The sequence below is a fragment of the Corylus avellana genome, chromosome 7, assembly GCF_965113065.1.
Source record: "Corylus avellana chromosome 7, dhCorAvel1.hap1.2, whole genome shotgun sequence".
Lineage (NCBI taxonomy): Eukaryota > Viridiplantae > Streptophyta > Magnoliopsida > Fagales > Betulaceae > Corylus > Corylus avellana.
The window spans coordinates 2112795-2131841 of NC_142496.1; the positions used below are offsets into that span (position 1 = coordinate 2112795).

The 19047-nt window shown below is 33.4% G+C and overlaps 1 protein-coding gene across 3 annotated transcripts; it reads right to left on the reverse strand.

The window, feature by feature from the left end:
• Positions 1–9113: 9113 nt before the first annotated feature.
• PDE327 (FAD/NAD(P)-binding oxidoreductase family protein) lies at positions 9114–18032 on the reverse strand. Of its 3 annotated transcripts, XM_059597803.2 has the most exons (15): positions 17669–18032; positions 17060–17122; positions 16227–16371; positions 15922–16136; positions 14596–14667; positions 13546–13671; positions 13211–13423; positions 13071–13118; positions 11633–11794; positions 11037–11198; positions 10584–10677; positions 10379–10497; positions 10235–10279; positions 9753–10074; positions 9114–9635 (listed from the first exon to the last, which is right to left on the reverse strand). In XM_059597803.2, the coding sequence occupies exons 1-14, from the start codon at positions 17999–18001 to the stop codon at positions 9841–9843; spliced, it is 2031 nt and encodes a 676-aa protein (XP_059453786.2). In that variant the 5' UTR covers positions 18002–18032; the 3' UTR covers positions 9114–9635; positions 9753–9840. The 3 variants fall into 3 exon arrangements, with proteins under 3 accessions (XP_059453786.2, XP_059453785.2, XP_059453784.2); XM_059597802.2 differs by having other exon boundaries at positions 9114–9632; positions 15922–16371; XM_059597801.2 differs by having other exon boundaries at positions 15922–16371.
• Between the last annotated feature and the right edge of the window lie 1015 nt (positions 18033–19047).

Below are 19047 nucleotides of genomic sequence, written 5' to 3' on the forward strand. Positions count from 1 at the left end.
AGTTCCCTTTAATCACAACTAACTAATGGATAGGACAACTCAATTAGCAAATTTCTTTTGCACACCCCTTCCAAGAACATCTTTATTTAATTAAAAAGTGTGGTAAACTAGTCCAATCCTAATTTTTCTTTATATATATATATATATATATATATATATATATTGACATGTCCGCATAAGAGTGGGGAGGAGGATTCAAACTAGTAACATTCGCTTAGCCAATTGATCTACTTCTTAGGGACTTCTTTAGATTTGGCATGTAATTGCAAGACACAACATAGCTTAACATTAGTGACAAAGGACAAACACAGTTTATTTCATTAATATGTCTATTTTTAGGCGCAAATGCTCCTAAACCTTAAGGTGGAATAGGTGTTTTTATTTATAAGCCTATCATTTTCACCATTATTTGTAGTATGGTATAAGCATAATTAAGGTGACAAAGTGTTTTATTAAAAATATAAAAACATCACTATCTGGTGGTTTGACCTTACTAAAATAGTTTTCAAAATATTATAATTCAGATTTATTATTTTAATAAATTCTAAAGATATCATATATAGAATTGGTGTTTCACTCATCTATGAAGGGATTCATGTAAAATAATAGGATTAAGTAATATAGTTTTTACTACAATCTCTTTATAAACTCATGTGGTAAGTGCATAAAAGTGTCTTGTGGCTAATGTGAGTGAAAAATTAGGCAACAAAATTTGACAAAGAAATTTAATTATGGAAAAATTATACTTTACCCCTTCAAAGTTTGGGGCGATTTTCAATTCGACCTTCAATGTTTCAATTTTTGCAATGCACCCCCCCAAACTTGCAATTTTTTTTCAATTCGACCAATGTTATCCCAAAATTCCCATATTGCCCCTAATTTTTTTTTATTATTTTTTATTTAAAAAAAAAAGAGAGAGAGAGAGAGAGAAAATTTGGCGGTGAGAAAATGGCTCCGAATTTTTCTTAAAAAAAAAAAAAAAAAAATAGGGGCAATATGAGAATTTTATGATAACATTAGTCGAATTGAAGAAAAAAAATTGCAAGTTTGGGGGGGTTCATTGCAAAAAATTGAAATATTGGAAGCCGAATTGAAAATCGCTTCAAACTTTGGGAGGGTAAAGTGTAATTTTTTCTTTAATTATTTAGTGACTGACTGACATAATAGGTGTTACATAAACTGACACATTAGTTTATAATAAAAACTATAACACTCGTAACATATTTAAGCATAAAATAAAATTTTGTCTTAGGGTTGAAGTATCTTAAAATCTTGTAGATCCCTTTTATATATGGTATGAAAGAAGTACAAGTGTCCAATAATACGTGACATCAACTAAGAAGAAAATTCATGGAAATCTCACCATTTTTTTTTTTTTTTTTTTTTTTGAGGTCATAATTCCTTGTCATTTCTCCTTTAAGGGATTGAAAAATCGTATCAACATCCTTCATATATGTTAAAAACGTGTCTCATTATGAATCGCAAAAGCATCACTTAAATTGCATTGAAACACCATCCTTGATATGCAATTGACTTTAAGAGCATCTATCAGAATTAGATCTTCATCCAATGGTTGCTTTTATGACAATCCATATATATATATGCAATTGCCTTGAAAAGTGACCAGGACAGATTTTAGAAACTGTAGATTTGATTCATATAAATGGATCAAGAAAACAAGCAATTATGTTGAGGTCTCAAAAGAAATGTGGTACCCACCTAAAGTAAGAGAAAAAACTATTTTTCATATTTATTTTGACGTATTTTAAGTGGTTATTTTTTCAAGTCAGCTATTAAAAAAAGTCACTTAAAACACGTCACGTCAACCAGTATGAAATGAATGTAATAAATAGGTGTGGAGAGTAAGTACTCATAACGTTGGTCTTTTATTCGCAGAGTAGATTTTTCATATTGAGTGAGTAAATTTTAAAGGTGTTTGTAGATGTCAAGTCATGAAAAATACTACACACATGACACACCCACGCCTATACTCTCATCATTGAATACAAAATTTAATAATGATCCATCCAAAATCTAATAATAATTTTCACAACCACATCAAAAAGTGTATGAGTGGAAGTATGTCTAACATTTCTCATCAACTGATATATTGATTTTCTACTGAGTGAGACAAAGGTTTATAAGTGATTTTTTTAAAAATTAATTATAACTTAACTAATTTATTTAGAGTGACAACGGTGCAAATGTAGCTGACCCTTTTCTTGATCATTAAAAAAAATATCAAAGTATTTAAATGCAGACCCTAATTAGCACTCTAAATTGTGATTCTGAATTTAAGAATCACATAAACAATAATTAAAAACTAATTATTTTCTTCTTCTTTTTCTAAGCAATAATTAAAAACCAACATATCGTAAAGGACACTCTGGAATATTCTGTCGTTTTACTTTTCTGAAAGATTACATAGAAAGAAATATTATTGTTGAAGTAATAGAAGAAAATGTAGTTATACCCATGGTCGTGTAATTCATGAGCCAAAAAAGAGACCAAGATCATTTGGAATTACCATGCGTCACCATCATAGGACTAAAATTCTCTTCTCTTGCTGGAAGCAATTCCCTTTGTCTTGTCTACTTCTCTTTTACACTACCAACTTTTTTAATCATCAAGACTTACCAATTTTTTCTGTACTTTTTTTGTTTTAGGCAATCCTGGAAAAGGAGAAAAGAAAAAAAAAAAAAAAAAATTACACAGGTGATGTTTCCATTTGTTAATCTTAGGGTATGTTTGGGTGTACATTGAAAGGGCTTATAAATGTATTTAACACTCAAAAAGTCCGTTTGAAGAAAAAATACAGGTTTAGTAAAAATAATTAAAAGTGCTTTTAAGGGTTAAAAAAGCATAAAAATGACCGAAACACACTTTTGGCAAAAACTTCATTTTTTTTAAAGCTTTTTGACTTAAAAGCTATATTTCTTAAATATGATCTTAGGAATGTTTTCAAAAATTATGTGAAAAGCAGTATATTTTGTAAGCTAATGTGTTATAAAATTAACACTAGAGAAGGTCTTTAAAGCGGTACATCTTTAAAAAAGTTAGTGGTAATTTCACTTATTCCCCATAAAATTACTCGTCTTTTGCAAACACCCCCAATGTTTAAGGTCTCTCACTTGATGTATCGAATTTTGATTTTCTTCCATTTTTTCCATTCCGTTACATATTGCAATTAAATTAAATGGTGGAATAAGTAATTTCAGTAAGGATATTTTAGTAATTTTACACATTTCTGTTAGGATTTAACAGAAAATCCTAACGAAATGAGGAAAGTAGAAAAAAATCAAAGTTCGATACACCAAAATGAAAGACTTTGAACATTGAAAAGGTATTTACAAAATGCACGTAACTTCATGAGAGTAAGTGAAATTACCCCAAAAACTTAAGAATAGTTGTTGAATGTCTCTAATGATTACAGTGAAGTTCCAAAAGGAAATTGTTAGGAACAAAACAAAAAACATATCAAGGTAAAGAACAAAGTTATTCTCCAAATTAGTTGATTTTTTTTTTTAATTTAATCTATTAAGTTAATATTATCTTAAAGTGCGTAATTCTCAAATGCATTTTTTTTTAATTAATAAAATTAACAAATTACATGCATTTTCATTTGCATTTTAAAAATATACGTATGAATTATATGTTTTAAATATATATGTTTTTTTAACTCAATTTTGAAGGGAAACTTTGTCCCTAAATAAATTGTTTAACTTAGGAGAATGAGTCCCAATTTGACCGATGAGATGGAGAAGGTTTTGGGGCTCTTGTAATTAACTATTACTAGTTTGACCAAATTAATAAAAATAATAATGTTTATATAAGTAATAAAAATAGAAGAGGAAACTAAAATATGGATTGTTTTCAGTTAATTTATGGAAGCTATGGTTGACAATTATACCATCCGGTGTTTCCGGAGCCGTGCAAGGATTTTTATTTTCGTTGAATTAAAAGTAGTTGTTGGATACGGAGGCCCACACCTATCCATAGGCTGCGACTCAATGATCATTCAGCAGGTCAACAACCCAGGTGATGAAACAGTGTAATCCCACAGAAAAGATCGGGTACGATTAGTTGTATATGCAATTGGTGCAACCCCGTAGAGAGGCTAGATGTAAAGCCTACTTGTTTGAACAGCTTGAGATTTGCAGATAGTAGATGCAATACGAACAACTGATTGCATCCAATCTCAATCTGTGTGCATGTGTGTTTGTTTGTTTGTTTTTTTTTTTTTTTCATGTGAAGTTAGGGTTAGTAATATTTGACATGACTCAATCGACATGAATGCAACATGAAATTAATAAATTAAAGTTGAAATGTATGATGCATTTAATTAAATGAGTTGAATTAGGGTTGACCTGACTTAAATTCGACATACCTTAACATGACTTAAATTCGATATGCAGCATAAGACAGGTTAATAGTTTTTGACACGACTGACAAATCCAACGTAAATTAAGATTAAAATTGACATATATACAGTGGCGAAGCCAAACAATTCATATTGGGGGTGCCACTAAAATTTGTTTGGCGTCTTAAAATTTTTTCTACCTTAAAAATTTGGTAATTCACATAATATATGCATTATAAAAAAATATCTATAAAAGTTCATAAATATGTGCTCAAATTGATATATTAGAAATGTAACATATCGGCACTATATATATCAAAAAGACAGAAATACAAAATAATAATAATAATAATAAATAAATAAATAATGTCTAGAATTGCACTTTACAGTCTAGAAGTATAAAATCATTAAGTATCGAATCTAAATTGAAACTCTTAGCAAGTTAAATCAATCAATTCATAAACTTAAAGTTTATTCATGAACCTAAAATTTTTAAGTTAAATCACAACCTCGTAAGAGACAATCAAAGTTTATAAACATTAAACAACAAAATAAACAATCATATATATGAATATTAAAGTTTATCATACATATGTATTAAATAAGCATTTTTTTTTGGTTACCATACATATTTTTTTAAGTTTCGACATTATTAAAGTTTACCGTGCATAGGCAGCATGCTTGGAATTTTTTTATTTCTTTAATTTTTGGGGAAAAAATCTCGGCACCCCCAAAGGCCTATGTCCTCCACTATATATATATATATATATATAATATTATATGGTTATATTCATACCAACACAACATGAACCCAACGCCAATGCGAATTGCCTACAATCATGTGTCTAATTATTACAGGCTAGTGTTTGGGACCTGTGGAAAGGTTAATGCTGGAAAATTCTGAACAATTGACCAGAAAAAACAAAATAAAAAACAAGGAAAAGTCTGAAGAATTCATAGATAGCCAAGGTTGGACGTTGTTGTGATTAGACTCTGGAGTTTTTCTTCAATCCTTTTCATACGCAATGTTTCTGGTTGACCAAACTCAGACGGCTAATAAGCCTAATATTATAAAATATTATTAGGGTTTATCACTGTGCTTTTGGAATTGTCAATGGCTGTGCTGGCAAAGGCTGTGAGTCTTGGGTGGCCTTATGGAAACCCTATAGCTGTAGTGAATAGACATGAATGCGAGTCAGCTTGCTTTAACTTCTACTTAATTTTATATTTTTTTCTCTTCGCATTTTCATTGGTTAGAATGTTGTTGTCAATTAGAACTCAAACGATAAAAAAGATGAATCAAAATTTGGATAAGTTATCTTGAAAAAGAAAAAGAAAAACCTATTCAATAGGGTGCTACAAGTGGTTGGGCTGGTGTTTATACCTCAAGATAAGGATCCCGTACAATGAGATTGTCTGTTGCATTGAGCAATCAATAGCTTTATTGTACGAGATCTAAATCCCGTACCTCAAAACATTGTGATTGCTAAAGTGAATATGTTTACTACAACTTTACTTACAATCTTCTTACGAACTCATGTGTCGGTTTACAGAGTATCTCAGAGTGGTATTAAGGTAACAAAATTAGGCAACAAAATTTGGCCGTTAAATTTAATTGTTTTGTGGCTGACGGGGTAAGTGTTATTGATTGAAACATCTATTTGTAAAGGACTTGTAGTGAAAATTATAGTACTTATAACCGCACTCATATTATATTAGGAAAAGAGGAAATTCCATAATTTTTTTTGTCTTATTAAATACAAATACTAATTCAGAAAGAAGTGGTCTAGGTAGAAGAGGGGTAGAGCCATAAAAGTTTGAAAGTGAAAAGAATGTTCCTGACCCTCCCACTTTCGGCAGAAAGGTGGAAGACCCATTTACAGCTACTAAACGTTGGTAGGAAAGTGAAGTTTGGGTCCACAAAAATGATTTGAAAAGTTTGAACCAATGACAAATTCATAGAAAGCTGGCCGTTAAAGCCAACTGGCCCAACCCACCTCAATCAAGAGACCACTAACACAAGATCTACCAAGAACTAACAAAGCTCAGTTGCAAGCTTGGGATGTCTCATTGTTTCAACATATAGCAAAGGTTGAAGTTATTGTGGCATTATTAGAGTTAGCTGGAAGAAATTCTTTCAATTTAGTCTATTTATACCGACATTTGTTATTAAAATATGTGACAATTATATATTTCTATTATAAACTGGCACTTGTTCTTAAAACATGTGATTCTTACATACATTTTTGTTGAAAGGAGAGGCATCTATAGTAGGCGTGCCCCTCCATTTGTTTTTAAGAAGAGAACGTTATAAATTAGGTGTGTAACTTCAAAGTTGATGTACGCTATGCCCGTCATATTGATTATCTGAGGAATAGCCCTTGGGGCGTTACCTGCTGCTCCTCCTCCCCATTGGATGAGTTGAGATATTTACAAATTATAAAACTCTCTCTCCTTTCTCTCTCTCTCTCTTAGTGTGTTTTGAGTGCTCTTAGACTGTGGGTTTTGTGAGTATTACTCTAGTAATTCTGCTAGTGTATTCCACTGCCAAGAGAAAGAAGAAATTCATTGGAGAATCATGTGAAAATTACATGATTTGAGGACATATGTGAATTTAAGCTAGCAAATTTGGAACCTACCGGAACCTATTCTTCTTGACTTGTAATTTGCTTAAACCTAAATTGACTAATTTCCAATCAGCAGCCTGCTCTTTGTCTGTGTCCCATGTCTCATTTTTCTATCATTTTCCTTTCTAACATAAAAAGTGTACAGAAACAATGAAACAAAGCCGTCCTTCCCTTGGAGTAAAACCTGTAACATCATGAATGTTATGTGATGTGCATGTAGAGCTAATACAAAGAGCCAACATTTATGCAAAGTATCCCAAAGGACAAGTCTCCAAATATTGACCTTAATAATTTGAAGATTGAAGGAAGGCTTGTCTATGGATTTGTCTTTATTGCTGCCACATGAGATGATTGGATGTATGGTATGTCATATAACTCTCAACACCACATTGTGGGCCTTCGTACCCATCTTATTATCAGTGTTTTCTAAATTTTCTTTTTCTCTTTCACAAAAGGAATTTATAGATGCATTGGATTTGAAGCATTGAAAAGATTGTTCAGGATAATGCAAGGTAAACCCAATTGGAGTTATATAAGTCTAATGACTAATGTATTTCACTTCTCCCTAATTTTGGATTTGAATTGAGTGCAATTAACTGGTCATATTTCATGCAATATGGGCAATTAATGTGAGAAGGCAGATGGGCTCCACACTTACTTGGGTAGCCCAAGTAGGTGGTGCTAAGCAGATGTCAGGCCTACCTGTCCTCTCACATTAGTTGCCTATGTTGCATGCAATACAGATAACTAATTACAACTGATCATATTTCATAATTTAAACACTAGAATTAACAAGATGTTTCCATATGTGAATATGTAACAAAATGTTTTGTCACATTGCATCTAAAGTAGTTCTACTAGATAGAGTTTATTTAATAGGTAGTAAAGTTTTTATCTAGATTAGGTTAGAGAAATTCCTTCAACTTAATTTTGTTAAATTGATATCCATTCTTAGAGCATATAATTTTGACATGCTTTAAGGATAGACGGTTTAATAGACTGAATTTGAAGAACAGTTGCAAGAAACTTTTTCCTTAAAAGCATAACTATATTATATTGCCTAGCTAAAAAAACAGGTTAGTATAATAAGGAAAGGATGGTAATCAAGCAACCACAGCAATTTTAATAATTACCCTGGCCTTTCTACAGTATCAAAAAACAGGTTGTTATAATGATTTAACTTCCACTGCTAAATAATATGATAAGCTTGAAATTATGTATGAACATTTGGGAAAAAAAAAATTGCAATTTTAAATTTAAATTTGGATTAAACAACTCAAGACCAAATGATGGGCACTCATGTGCCGGTGGATGGAACACAATCATGGTGATCAAAGCCCATGCATATGCCATACCCTTTTTCATGTCCCATTGCCTCTCCAACATGTCTTCTTTATTAGTTTTCTAAGAAATTTTCAAAAAAGATCTCCTAAAGGGTCCCAACTACTCACCCAAATCTCGGAGCTCAACACATGTCAAGGTGTCCCCAGGTCCCAAATTTCATGTGGGTATTATTAATTGTTTGGGACAGTTTGTGGAGACCAGAAGTATTTTGTTTCAGAATGATGTTTTTGTCCTTGTAATAAAATGATGAATGATTCTCACCGATTCTAGTTTTGTTTGTACTGCAGGATTATTGTACCTCGGAGACCATTATAAAATGGACATACCATAATGGAAGAAGAGAATGGCTCAGAAGTTTATTAGTTTATATATGAGAAGAGAATGGCTCAGAAGTTTATTTGTTTATATATGAGATTAAAAATTATATTTTACTTTCTGCCACATGGTGTAATATTATCAATATTATCCTGGAAAAAGGGTCTTCCTTTTTCTTTTTTCTTTTTTTCTTGGATCAGGCCAAGGCGTATCTAAAGGGTCTCCATATTCTTCTTCTAGTTATTTCAAAATGAGTTCCCTTAGTCTTATTTCTCTTCTATTGTTATTATTTTATTATTTTGAGTATGAATGAAGGGAATATTTGTTCTATATTCTCACATTTTAAGGAAATGAATAACGTGGACTACCATAGTAAGTGCCACGTAAACTGCCTCAAGTTTTTAAGAAACTTGCAGAAAAACTACACATCTCGCTCGCAGCACTCTATAGGTTAATGGGAGACAAAGTTAAATCAAAGACAGAATCTGTATCATTGATCGGCAAAACTTGACCTTGACAGCATCTAATCAAGGTTTCCACATGAACAAAATATGTCTTGGTTAAATGTCACTTCCGAAATTACAAGTATTAATAATTTGATCAACTGTAAAATTACAAGGTCAAATTTTACAAATTGCTTTCACAAGTCCAGGTTGTTTGAGATGTTCCTTGCTATGTAACTTCCATGGGGTTAGAGAACAATGGATGTCTCAGGCTAGCGATCAGCATGCTACTCTTATAATACACCCTTCCATCACTGATTCCAGGATCCACTCCAGCAGTAGATACTCCAAGCAAACAACACAATCAACTGACTTACGAAAACAAGATAATTGTAAACTGTTTCGTAGTAACTAAGCAGTATATGTTGCCGTGTCTAACGGACACGAAAAGACATTGTTCTTCAACTTTGCTTCCAAGGTACACCGTTCGGTTCAAATTTCAGAGTTCTGGCTCTTCCAAGCACAATTATAGAGGAGATTTATCTGCTGTGTAAGGATAACAATGAGAGGTCATATTATTAACAACATGAGAAGTGATATTATTAACAACATGAGAGGTTCTATGTTAATATAAGGAGTTAAATTTGAAACCCAGTCCTTTACCTATCTTGGATATTTAGAACCCATATGGATGATTATTGACCTTGTTCTTGTGGTCTGCATCAGTTGCCGGAGAAACGGCCAATTTCTCCTAGTACCTCACAAATCCAGCGCCCTGAGCCTTGCCCAAAAAGGACTCTACACAACTGTCATACAAATCAAAGTTTCTTGCCACAGCAAAACCTGCATGCATGCCATCAACCGCAGCACTTACAATTCCTCCAGCATACCCTGCTCCTTCACCAACTGGATAGAGTCCTTTCAGTGACGTGCTCTCATAGGTGTCAATGTTGCGGGGAATCTGGATGGGAGAGCTGGTTCTAGTCTGGGAGCCAAAAGAACAAAAAGGAAAAATGGGGAAAAAAAAAAATTCATTGCAGAAGAGAATCATGTGATAACTGAGAGCCTCGAGCAATAAAACATGTGAAGAATCACATTTGTACAAAAGAGGGAAAATGAAATAATATACAATCAAATGAGATTACCTCCACTCCATGCAGAAGGGCTTCACTGGATATAAATCCTGGCAACTAAAAGTTTCAAGTTTGGAGTGTGAATACGTTGTTCCACAAATATATCATAAAGCACAAGTGAAGAATAAACAGTTTTGAGGAAAGAGAAGTCTAAACCTCTTTGTCAAATGCTGATATTGAACGTTGCAAAGCCTCTGTAATATGGGTTGGGAATAGCTCATGGAGATTTGCTGCCTTCACTCCTAATCGATAGCTTGATGGTGGCACAGATGTTACTGACAAAACCATTCAAGATAAACTAGATGAAGACTTGAAAGTTAAAAGGTGAAAACAACTTGGGGAAATAAGATTATGTATCTACCCGATAGCTTGTTTTCCAGAAAATCAGTTACTGTCTGTACAGGCACCACAAAATTTCCCCCACCCATTATTGCTGCTCTTCTCTCATATTCCCTCTGAAAGTAAAGAAGAATATTAAAATGACAATTTAGATAACATGTTGCAGATTAGAGTGATACTATCAAGGTTTTATGTAAATGTATGAATGTTCCAACAGAAAAGATCCTTCGATAGAACATGGTGTAATTTGATGTATCATCTATGGCAGCATAAAATAGCCGTTAAGGATGTTTTCTAAGAGTTAAGTTTATCATGCCACATGGATGGAAAAGAGGTATTTTCAATCCTAAAGTTGCCTATTTCTATAGAAGTTGGTTGGGGAAAGAAAGGACTATCAGAGTGCAAAAAGCCAAAGAATAAATTGTAAACAGGGAAGGAAACCACTAGAATCAGAAGGTAAGGACTGAAAAGATACCTGAAATTCAACCCCTGCAAGAGCTCCATGGCAACTATGTGCATCAAAATCCTTGGTTGAGACAGACACAACAAGTGCTGCATTTGCCCACTTTGATGCACGTCTAGAGAAGGACATGCCATTGATACAGAGTTCAGATGGGTTTGTACTAGTGAGAACAACCTGCAGATATATTTGAATTGATTCAGTGTAATATTAAAGTAACATTTACTATTAGCAATGATAACACCATGCCCCTTCACATTCCAACTCGCTTAGAACCTAAACAAACTGGGCCTATCTTTTTACACAAGACAATTTGGAGAGCTGAACTGTATTACACAGACTCACCTTACCAGATGATTGAAAATCTTCAACAGTTATTGCAACATATTACACAGACTCACCTTACCATATGATTGAAAATCTTCAACAGCTATTGCAACTAATTCAATTGACCACCCTGAATTAGTTTTTTTCTTTTCCAAATAAGATTTTATCACTTTTTCCATTGTGAAAACAGCCCGCCAAAACCAAGGTTGACAATTGGGTGACTACATATGTTTATTGCATCAAGAGGTAAAAATATTGCAAAAGAAATTAAAAGAAAAACATACCTGCCCACCAGGACACATGCAGAAGGAGTAGCAGCTGCGACTTGGTGCCCGTGAATTGGAAGGTAGGTCCCCATCCTCTCCATTAACATACTTGACGACCTTGTAATCTGCCACTGGTACTTTTCCACGTCCTTTACAAACCTCAGTGGCCAAAGTGGAATACTACAAATTTGTACAAATGAGTTTGTTTACATCTTTTGTCACAATAAACATCAGATGATGATGTTTATCAAAAAAAATAAACATCAGATGATGAAAACAAATTATTTACATGACAGCTCAGAAAAAAATAAAATAAAAAAAATGATTTACATGACAAAATCAAGCAGTAGAATCAACATACTTAGACCTTGTCCAAGCTCTTGAAGAACAATTTGGCGATTATATTGTATCAAATCATAGAGAGGATGAAACAATCGAGTTACCATCTATTAATGAAGAAAAGAAAAAGGTAAATACTTCCCTACTAACACCAAAATATCGAAGCATTAGAACACACAATTCATATATGCTAAATAATGTCTCTAATGCTTCAGGGAATAGTCTACCATCTATTATTTAAAATCTGCAGTTTTCTCTAAACCTTCTGAATAAACATTTACACTCGTATTTTCTTCTTCCTCACATAATACAAATTTCTTTCAATGCATCCTTCTACCAAATTCACTATCTCTGCACTCTACCAACTTTAAGGGCATTTTGAATCTTTGATATCAAATTAACCATTGGGAAGCACTCTTTCTGAGCTTCCCCAATTGTTTCCTGCAGATTATTGCTTCAATTGAGTTTTCTATACTTTTGACATTTTTTCGTGAGCCTTTCAAATTCAATGTCCACTCTTGAATTGTATTTCAACATATTTTTTTCTGATGCCACCTATCTGCAACAAGGACGTCTGATGCCCAAAAAAAACCCATCAATGCATTAACTGTAGTCCTATGTGGCAACACTCATTCAATGCATAGGCTAGGAATAGCATAAATTAATCTGCGGACTCATGTTCTTCTCTCAACAATTCTATGACACTAAACCCTCATCATATTTCCCTGAAAATAATATTGGTTGGTTTCTGTAACTTAATAAATTTGAGGAATGTAACTGCATAACTATAGCAAATTAAAAATGAAGACAATATAGCTAAAGATATTAGCCAGGGGAAACTACATTTACCCTCTCTAACTACCATAATTTTTGCAATGTTCCCCCAATCTACTATCGGGTTGTAGTAGAGGACATTGCAACCCATTGGTAGAATGGGGGTGTTGCAAACATTGAGACATTAGGGAGAACATTACAAAAAGGATACTAGTTAGAGGGGGTAAATGTACTTAACCCTATTAACTAAAATTACTTTGCATCTACGAGAAGTGTAGAAACATATATGAATCGGACCAATAGTTGATCAATTTATTGAAAAAAATTAGAGAAGACAACCAACCTGTATTCTGTTCATTAGTTCTTGAGGATGCTCAATCCGCAAACCAACCTGTTGAGACATACACACATGACCCGATGCATACATATTGACATTATAAAATTGATTAATTTATCCAAACATAAAAATAAGCAGAAACTTACAGAAAAATCTTTTGGTATCAACACCATATTATGAGAAAGAAGCATATGATATATATCACGGGCAGAATGCCCAACAGCCAGAACAACCCCATCATATCCCAACTTCTGACCATTGAACCGCAATTTGTCTCTTGAATCAGAGACTTTAACCCCCACAACATGTCCATCCTCTACAAGCAGATCGTCTACCCTTGTCCCAAACTTGATTGTGACCTTAAAAAAAACAAAACATTCTTATAGTAAAATCTGAAATAAGTTCTAGTAATCCCAAGGAAACCCAATATATTTATACATCCATTTGTGTCTGTTAGAAAGAAGTTAGCTATGTTACTCACACCAAGTCCTTGTAGATGTTGCCGAAAGTTGCGAAGCAAAGGAATCAACCTATCCGTCCCCAAGTGAGGCTTACCATCGACCAAAATATTGTTTGGAGCTCCAAAGTGTACTAAAGTTTTCATAACCTGAGACAACAAATACTGAGTAAACTAATAAAGGAAATGTTAAAAAATCTGCAGTTTCATGGTGGCAGAACAAACTGTCAAAAGTTGAGATAGAAGATTAATCCTACTAATATCCTTGCCAATGGAATGCAAATTGTTAATTTTGAGAAAATGATGTGTCAATCAAGAATATGAAGAGCAAAAGACAGCATCACATTTTTATCAAACTGTCCAGGATGTGCACTATGACACTTGAAGGAAGGAAATGAAGACATTTACTTAATCAATATGAAATCACCTCCATGTTATCACCCGTAGCTATTAATTTAGCGACAACAACATCTGTCAAATTCTACCTGCAAATCTTTCTTACTTTTTTTTCCCAATATTTGGCTGAGTTTTGTTTTCTTTGAGTTCAAATTAATCAAAATTATGTGCTTGGAAAGATGGCATTGGAGGCTCAAGGTTAAACTAATAATAAAATGATCGCATTTAACAGTAGACAATGGCTCTGTTGTGTCCTGGGAGAGGCAAAAGAGTTCACTAAATTGGCATTACTCATTTTTCATGAACAGCACTCAACAATTCAAAGAAAGTAAACCAATCAGGGCTAAACTCTGAGTTTACCTATAAACTAATATGTTATGTTCAATCTTACTGAGCATCTTCACTGAATACACCATCTTGTCAGTTAAAGTACAGATTCTTATACAGAACAGTGGACAGTTATTCTTTATCTACATGCATGACTTACTGAAAACACTGCCGGAAAAACTTTATTTCAATTCACAATGGCAAACAACATTTTTACTAATTACCTTTACCAGGAGTATTAGAAGTAGCTATGGTTTCAGCAATGTCACCACAGAAAAGTTTACATGTTATGAACTTACATCTAATTAGATAAAAGAAAACAAAGTACAAGGATAGAAGTGGCGTCGTTACCGTCAGAACACTGCCACTGTTTCTTCCAATTCTAGTTACCAGCTTTCCATCACTCCAGGTACCTGCACCACCCTGCCATGCATAAGTCCTTAACAAATGAATCAAAACTCAAAAGTAAAACAAGTAACGAAAAATCACCAGCAAAATGACCAAGGAAAGAGAAAGAGAATAATGAAATAAAAATAAAGAGATCCATGTGAAATTTATCTTAACTTACAAATAACTAACATGAACTTACAAATAAAATTCAGCTGCAACACAAGATATTGCTCTTTGTGGAATTACAGTTGCACACTATATTTTGTAGCTTGGCATAAGATAAACCCTATGAAAAGCCAAGCTAACTTTGACCATTGCCTACATAAGTTTAGACTATGCAAAAACCAGGTTGCAAATTTTGTTTAACGGATTAATGGTCCAAGATGCCTACCTCTCAAATTATCTGAGCAGGGCATGATTTAACTAATTCCATATGAAAAGGAGAAATAGATGATCTTATCTAAAGAAGTTTGCCGGTGGAAAACCATAGAGTAGTTAACTCATATGACATGTCCGCTAAACAACTAGCGAATAAATTCAAAAGTAAGACTATAAATCAACCCTATTAGAGAAGATTTGTCAAAACTCACCAGGGGGGATCGAGTTTAGGGTTTGCAAGTTTTATCAAATTGACATACAGAGACATAAGCTTAAAAAATGCTAAGTGCTTTTCATCGTCTTTTAACTGTCATTTCCCCTAAGCGAGATAAAATTAGGCATATACTGATGTTGGTATAGAGAATATTAAACCACAAACACAAACAACATTATTTTGGGTTATAGAATAATTAATAATGTTGCTTTAAAACTGAATTTTTTTTGGTAAGTTTTTTTTTTAAAAACAAAAAAGTAGAGAGAAATGAGTAATCCAACTTTTCAGTGGGAATATATCCAAAAGATAGTTCCCTTTTTTTTTCACTGAAAATGATAGGTCTTATTTATCGATCTCTTCAATGATACCACCATTTTCAAAGTTTTCTCATTCCTCAAGAAAGGAGAATAGGGAAAAAGAAATACAAGTACACTCTTTTAGAAACACAAAATCAGTTACTACAATCCTTCTGGAGATCGCAAACAATCTAACTAAGATATGACGTAAATAGCCATAGACTCTCATTAGAATGCAATATAACAATAGATTCTTCCCAGATCACTTGGCCAAAGATAGAAACAATTCCTTTTAAAAAACAAAATAGAGTGCAAAGAGTTGAAGAAAGCAACTGCACAAATTAGAATTAAAGATACTAAACAACCTTCAGTTAAGTACAAAGTGAATCAAGATATAACCTCCCCAAAGCAAAAATTGCTTTCTACTTGTAGAGCACGGCGAACTACCAAAGCACCAATGTCACGCCCCCTTTGCTCAACAGCTTGGCCTCTTTCTATTAAGGTAACATCAGCGCCAAGTTCCGCAAGAACAAGAGAAGCAAACAGGCCAGATGGTCCACTACCAACAACTGCAATTTTGGGCTTTCTGGTTGTCGGGCACTTGTATGATTTTTCTGACACAGAAAAACTGTTAGGTCCATTTTCTCTTGTCATTTTACCTGTGTCATTCTTTTTTCCATCACGTATTATACTAATCAAATCACCAGAAACTCTTGCATTAGGCATATGTTCTACTAGTCCAACTTTAGGCTCCAGCTCGGAAATGAAATCCCAAGTACGAGGCTCTAAACTCAGGAGTTTACTGACATCCATGTCCACAGTATATACAAATTTTGGCTCCTTCAACATCTGGGAAACAGTAAAGAAAATTAATTGGATAAACAGATAATGCATGTCTGTATTCTTTCCAATGTTCTACCATTATCCACAGCCATTAACAACATGCAACAAAGGCAACGAAATTAACAAAAATACAATCAAAGATAAAAAAAAGGAACAAAGATATCATATCACATAGTGCATAAGAAAACAGCTTTTGGCTGACAAAAGCATAAGCATTAATAGGCATCCAAACTAGTTATGCTAATTGAAGAGACCCATTAAAGGGTTTCAGAACATGTTTCACACAAATTGGAAATGAACAACATAAAAAGGCTGCAGCAACTTCATGCATAAAGTTGAATAAAGTGGTAGAGTTTAACCAAGCACTTACATGTGCATGCCACTTATAAGGGGTATCCGTCTTTTTTTTTTTTTTTTTAATGAACTTCAAATAGATATAGCACGACTCATCCCATATCAATGTAGTCTACATTGATGAACTTTATTTATTAGTTTAAGTCGTCACATAGAACTACCAAGGTCTGTTGGAATATATACATGCAATTAGTTTTCTACAGAGCCAATCTTTCATTTTGTTCACGAGTTCACAATATGAAGAATTTGGCAAAAGACAGCTTTAAGGTAAAGCACAATTAATAAAATTTGCCATCTTTCACATGTGAATAGATTCAAAATGTTTTATCATTTTTCGGACCTTCCTTGCATCAAAAGATTTCCGAAAAACAGAGAACGCATCCTGTGGCAGCATCAAAGCAACCTGGCACAATGGAGAAAAGAATTATGGATGAAATTCCTCACAACAATAATTCAAGTACTCATTAATCATCATTAATCAAAATAAACTAGAGTGAGAGGAAACGTGTGAAATAGAACAATGTGAGGAACTTTTGATTTTCAAGTTCTCCATTATTTAAAATCCAAGAAAGCAAGAATTTCCTACTAACTGAAACCAAACATACAATACTTAAATGAGAAATAGCACCAAGCACAACATACATTTAGGCAAAAACAGTTTCAAAGATTATTACTTAATTCTGTTTGCCAGCAAAATTTACCAACGAGGACAAAATCATTTTCTGAGCCTAAAACAAAGGACTACAGCACAAAATTTCTCATTTCCTCTCTTTTGTTATCATTAGCTTTCTCGACAATTAAATATAAATTTTTTTATTACTTATATTCTTTATCAACTTATCCAAATTTCCAAACTTTCCATTTCTATTTTCTTTTCATTTCATTTCTTTTTCCTCAACTTTTTCAATTGTCAGCACCCAAACAAACAAATATCTAAACGCCGAAATACCGGGAATTCAAGCACTTTGGCAATCTCATCCAGCAAGCCCTCAGAGATGCCGAGGAAGTCCTTCCCGGGGTCCTTGTGAACCGGAACTCCGAGCTTGGACAGCCTCCAGATCCCCTCGAACTTGTTCTTGACCTGAACTAGAGTTTCCTTGTGCTTGGATTTCAGCTTCTTCTTCTCCGACGGGTAGCGCTGTTTGCCGGTCCTCTTGGCGCAGAGGACTCGCAGTGTTTGGGGACGAGGATAAGGGAGTCTCCGGGAGGGATAGTGGAGTTCTGGGTCAGGGTACGGAGGGTGAAGAGGAAGAGTACAGAGCTTGGAGAGAAGGAGGGACATTGCTGCAGAGAGCGAGCGCAGGTGTTGTTCAAGTTTGGGTTGGGATAAGGAAAATTTTACGTAAATGAGGGTTTTAAAAATAAATAAATAAATAAATAAAAAGGTCATGATCTGTAAAGGCGACATTGCGGCGAAATTGCGGCGACATTTTCATCTGTAAAGGCAACTCTCTTACACCTGCTTTCCGTGTAGCAAAAACGACACCTTCCCGCCCCAATAAATTATACATAAAATGGTCTAATTACGGTGTCGTTTGCTTCTTCTTGTAGACGTAACTCTATCTGTGTGACGCGCGCGGTTGCTCAGATCACGCTAAATGACTACTTAGAGCAAAAGTTTAACCAAATTGTGTCCTTTTCAGAATTTGATATAATATCATCTCAGATATAATTTTTTTCGTTTTTTTTTTTAATCTTTAAAAGTTATAGTTTGATGACACACCGGAAAATGTTGTGTATCATATAATGGATAATATATATATGATTCCAAATTACTAGACAAATTACATTAAGTTAAACTTAAATCTTTTCATGAAAAGTTGTAAAAGTTGCCTGTTGTGAATGGCCTTGAGTCTCTTTCTTGTAATTAATTTCAAGACTATTTGGCATCTCAATTAATGTTGACATTATATACTTGACCCGTGTTAACCATTAACATTTTAACATATTAACTAAATAATACTATATGTAATATGATAATAGTGATTAGTGTGTGTGAGTGTGTGACATAAAGCGTTTTGCGTTATAATTTAAAAAATACTTAATTTAAAATAAGAAGAAGAAAAAAATACGCGATTGAAAAAAACCTAATTTTTAAAATTGTAATTATTAAAATTGAAATAACAAACTGACCATAAATAATATTACATAACACAATTTTTATTACTAATTTCTAAATTTTGAATTTTGAGTTTTTTATTGAATTTAATAATTTACTTGAATTTGAATTTGATCTATGGTATATAAGTGTAATCGTAGCCATCCAAAATGTTTTGATGATCTAATAACTGTTCGATGATATTAATGGATGACAACTATCAAGCATTT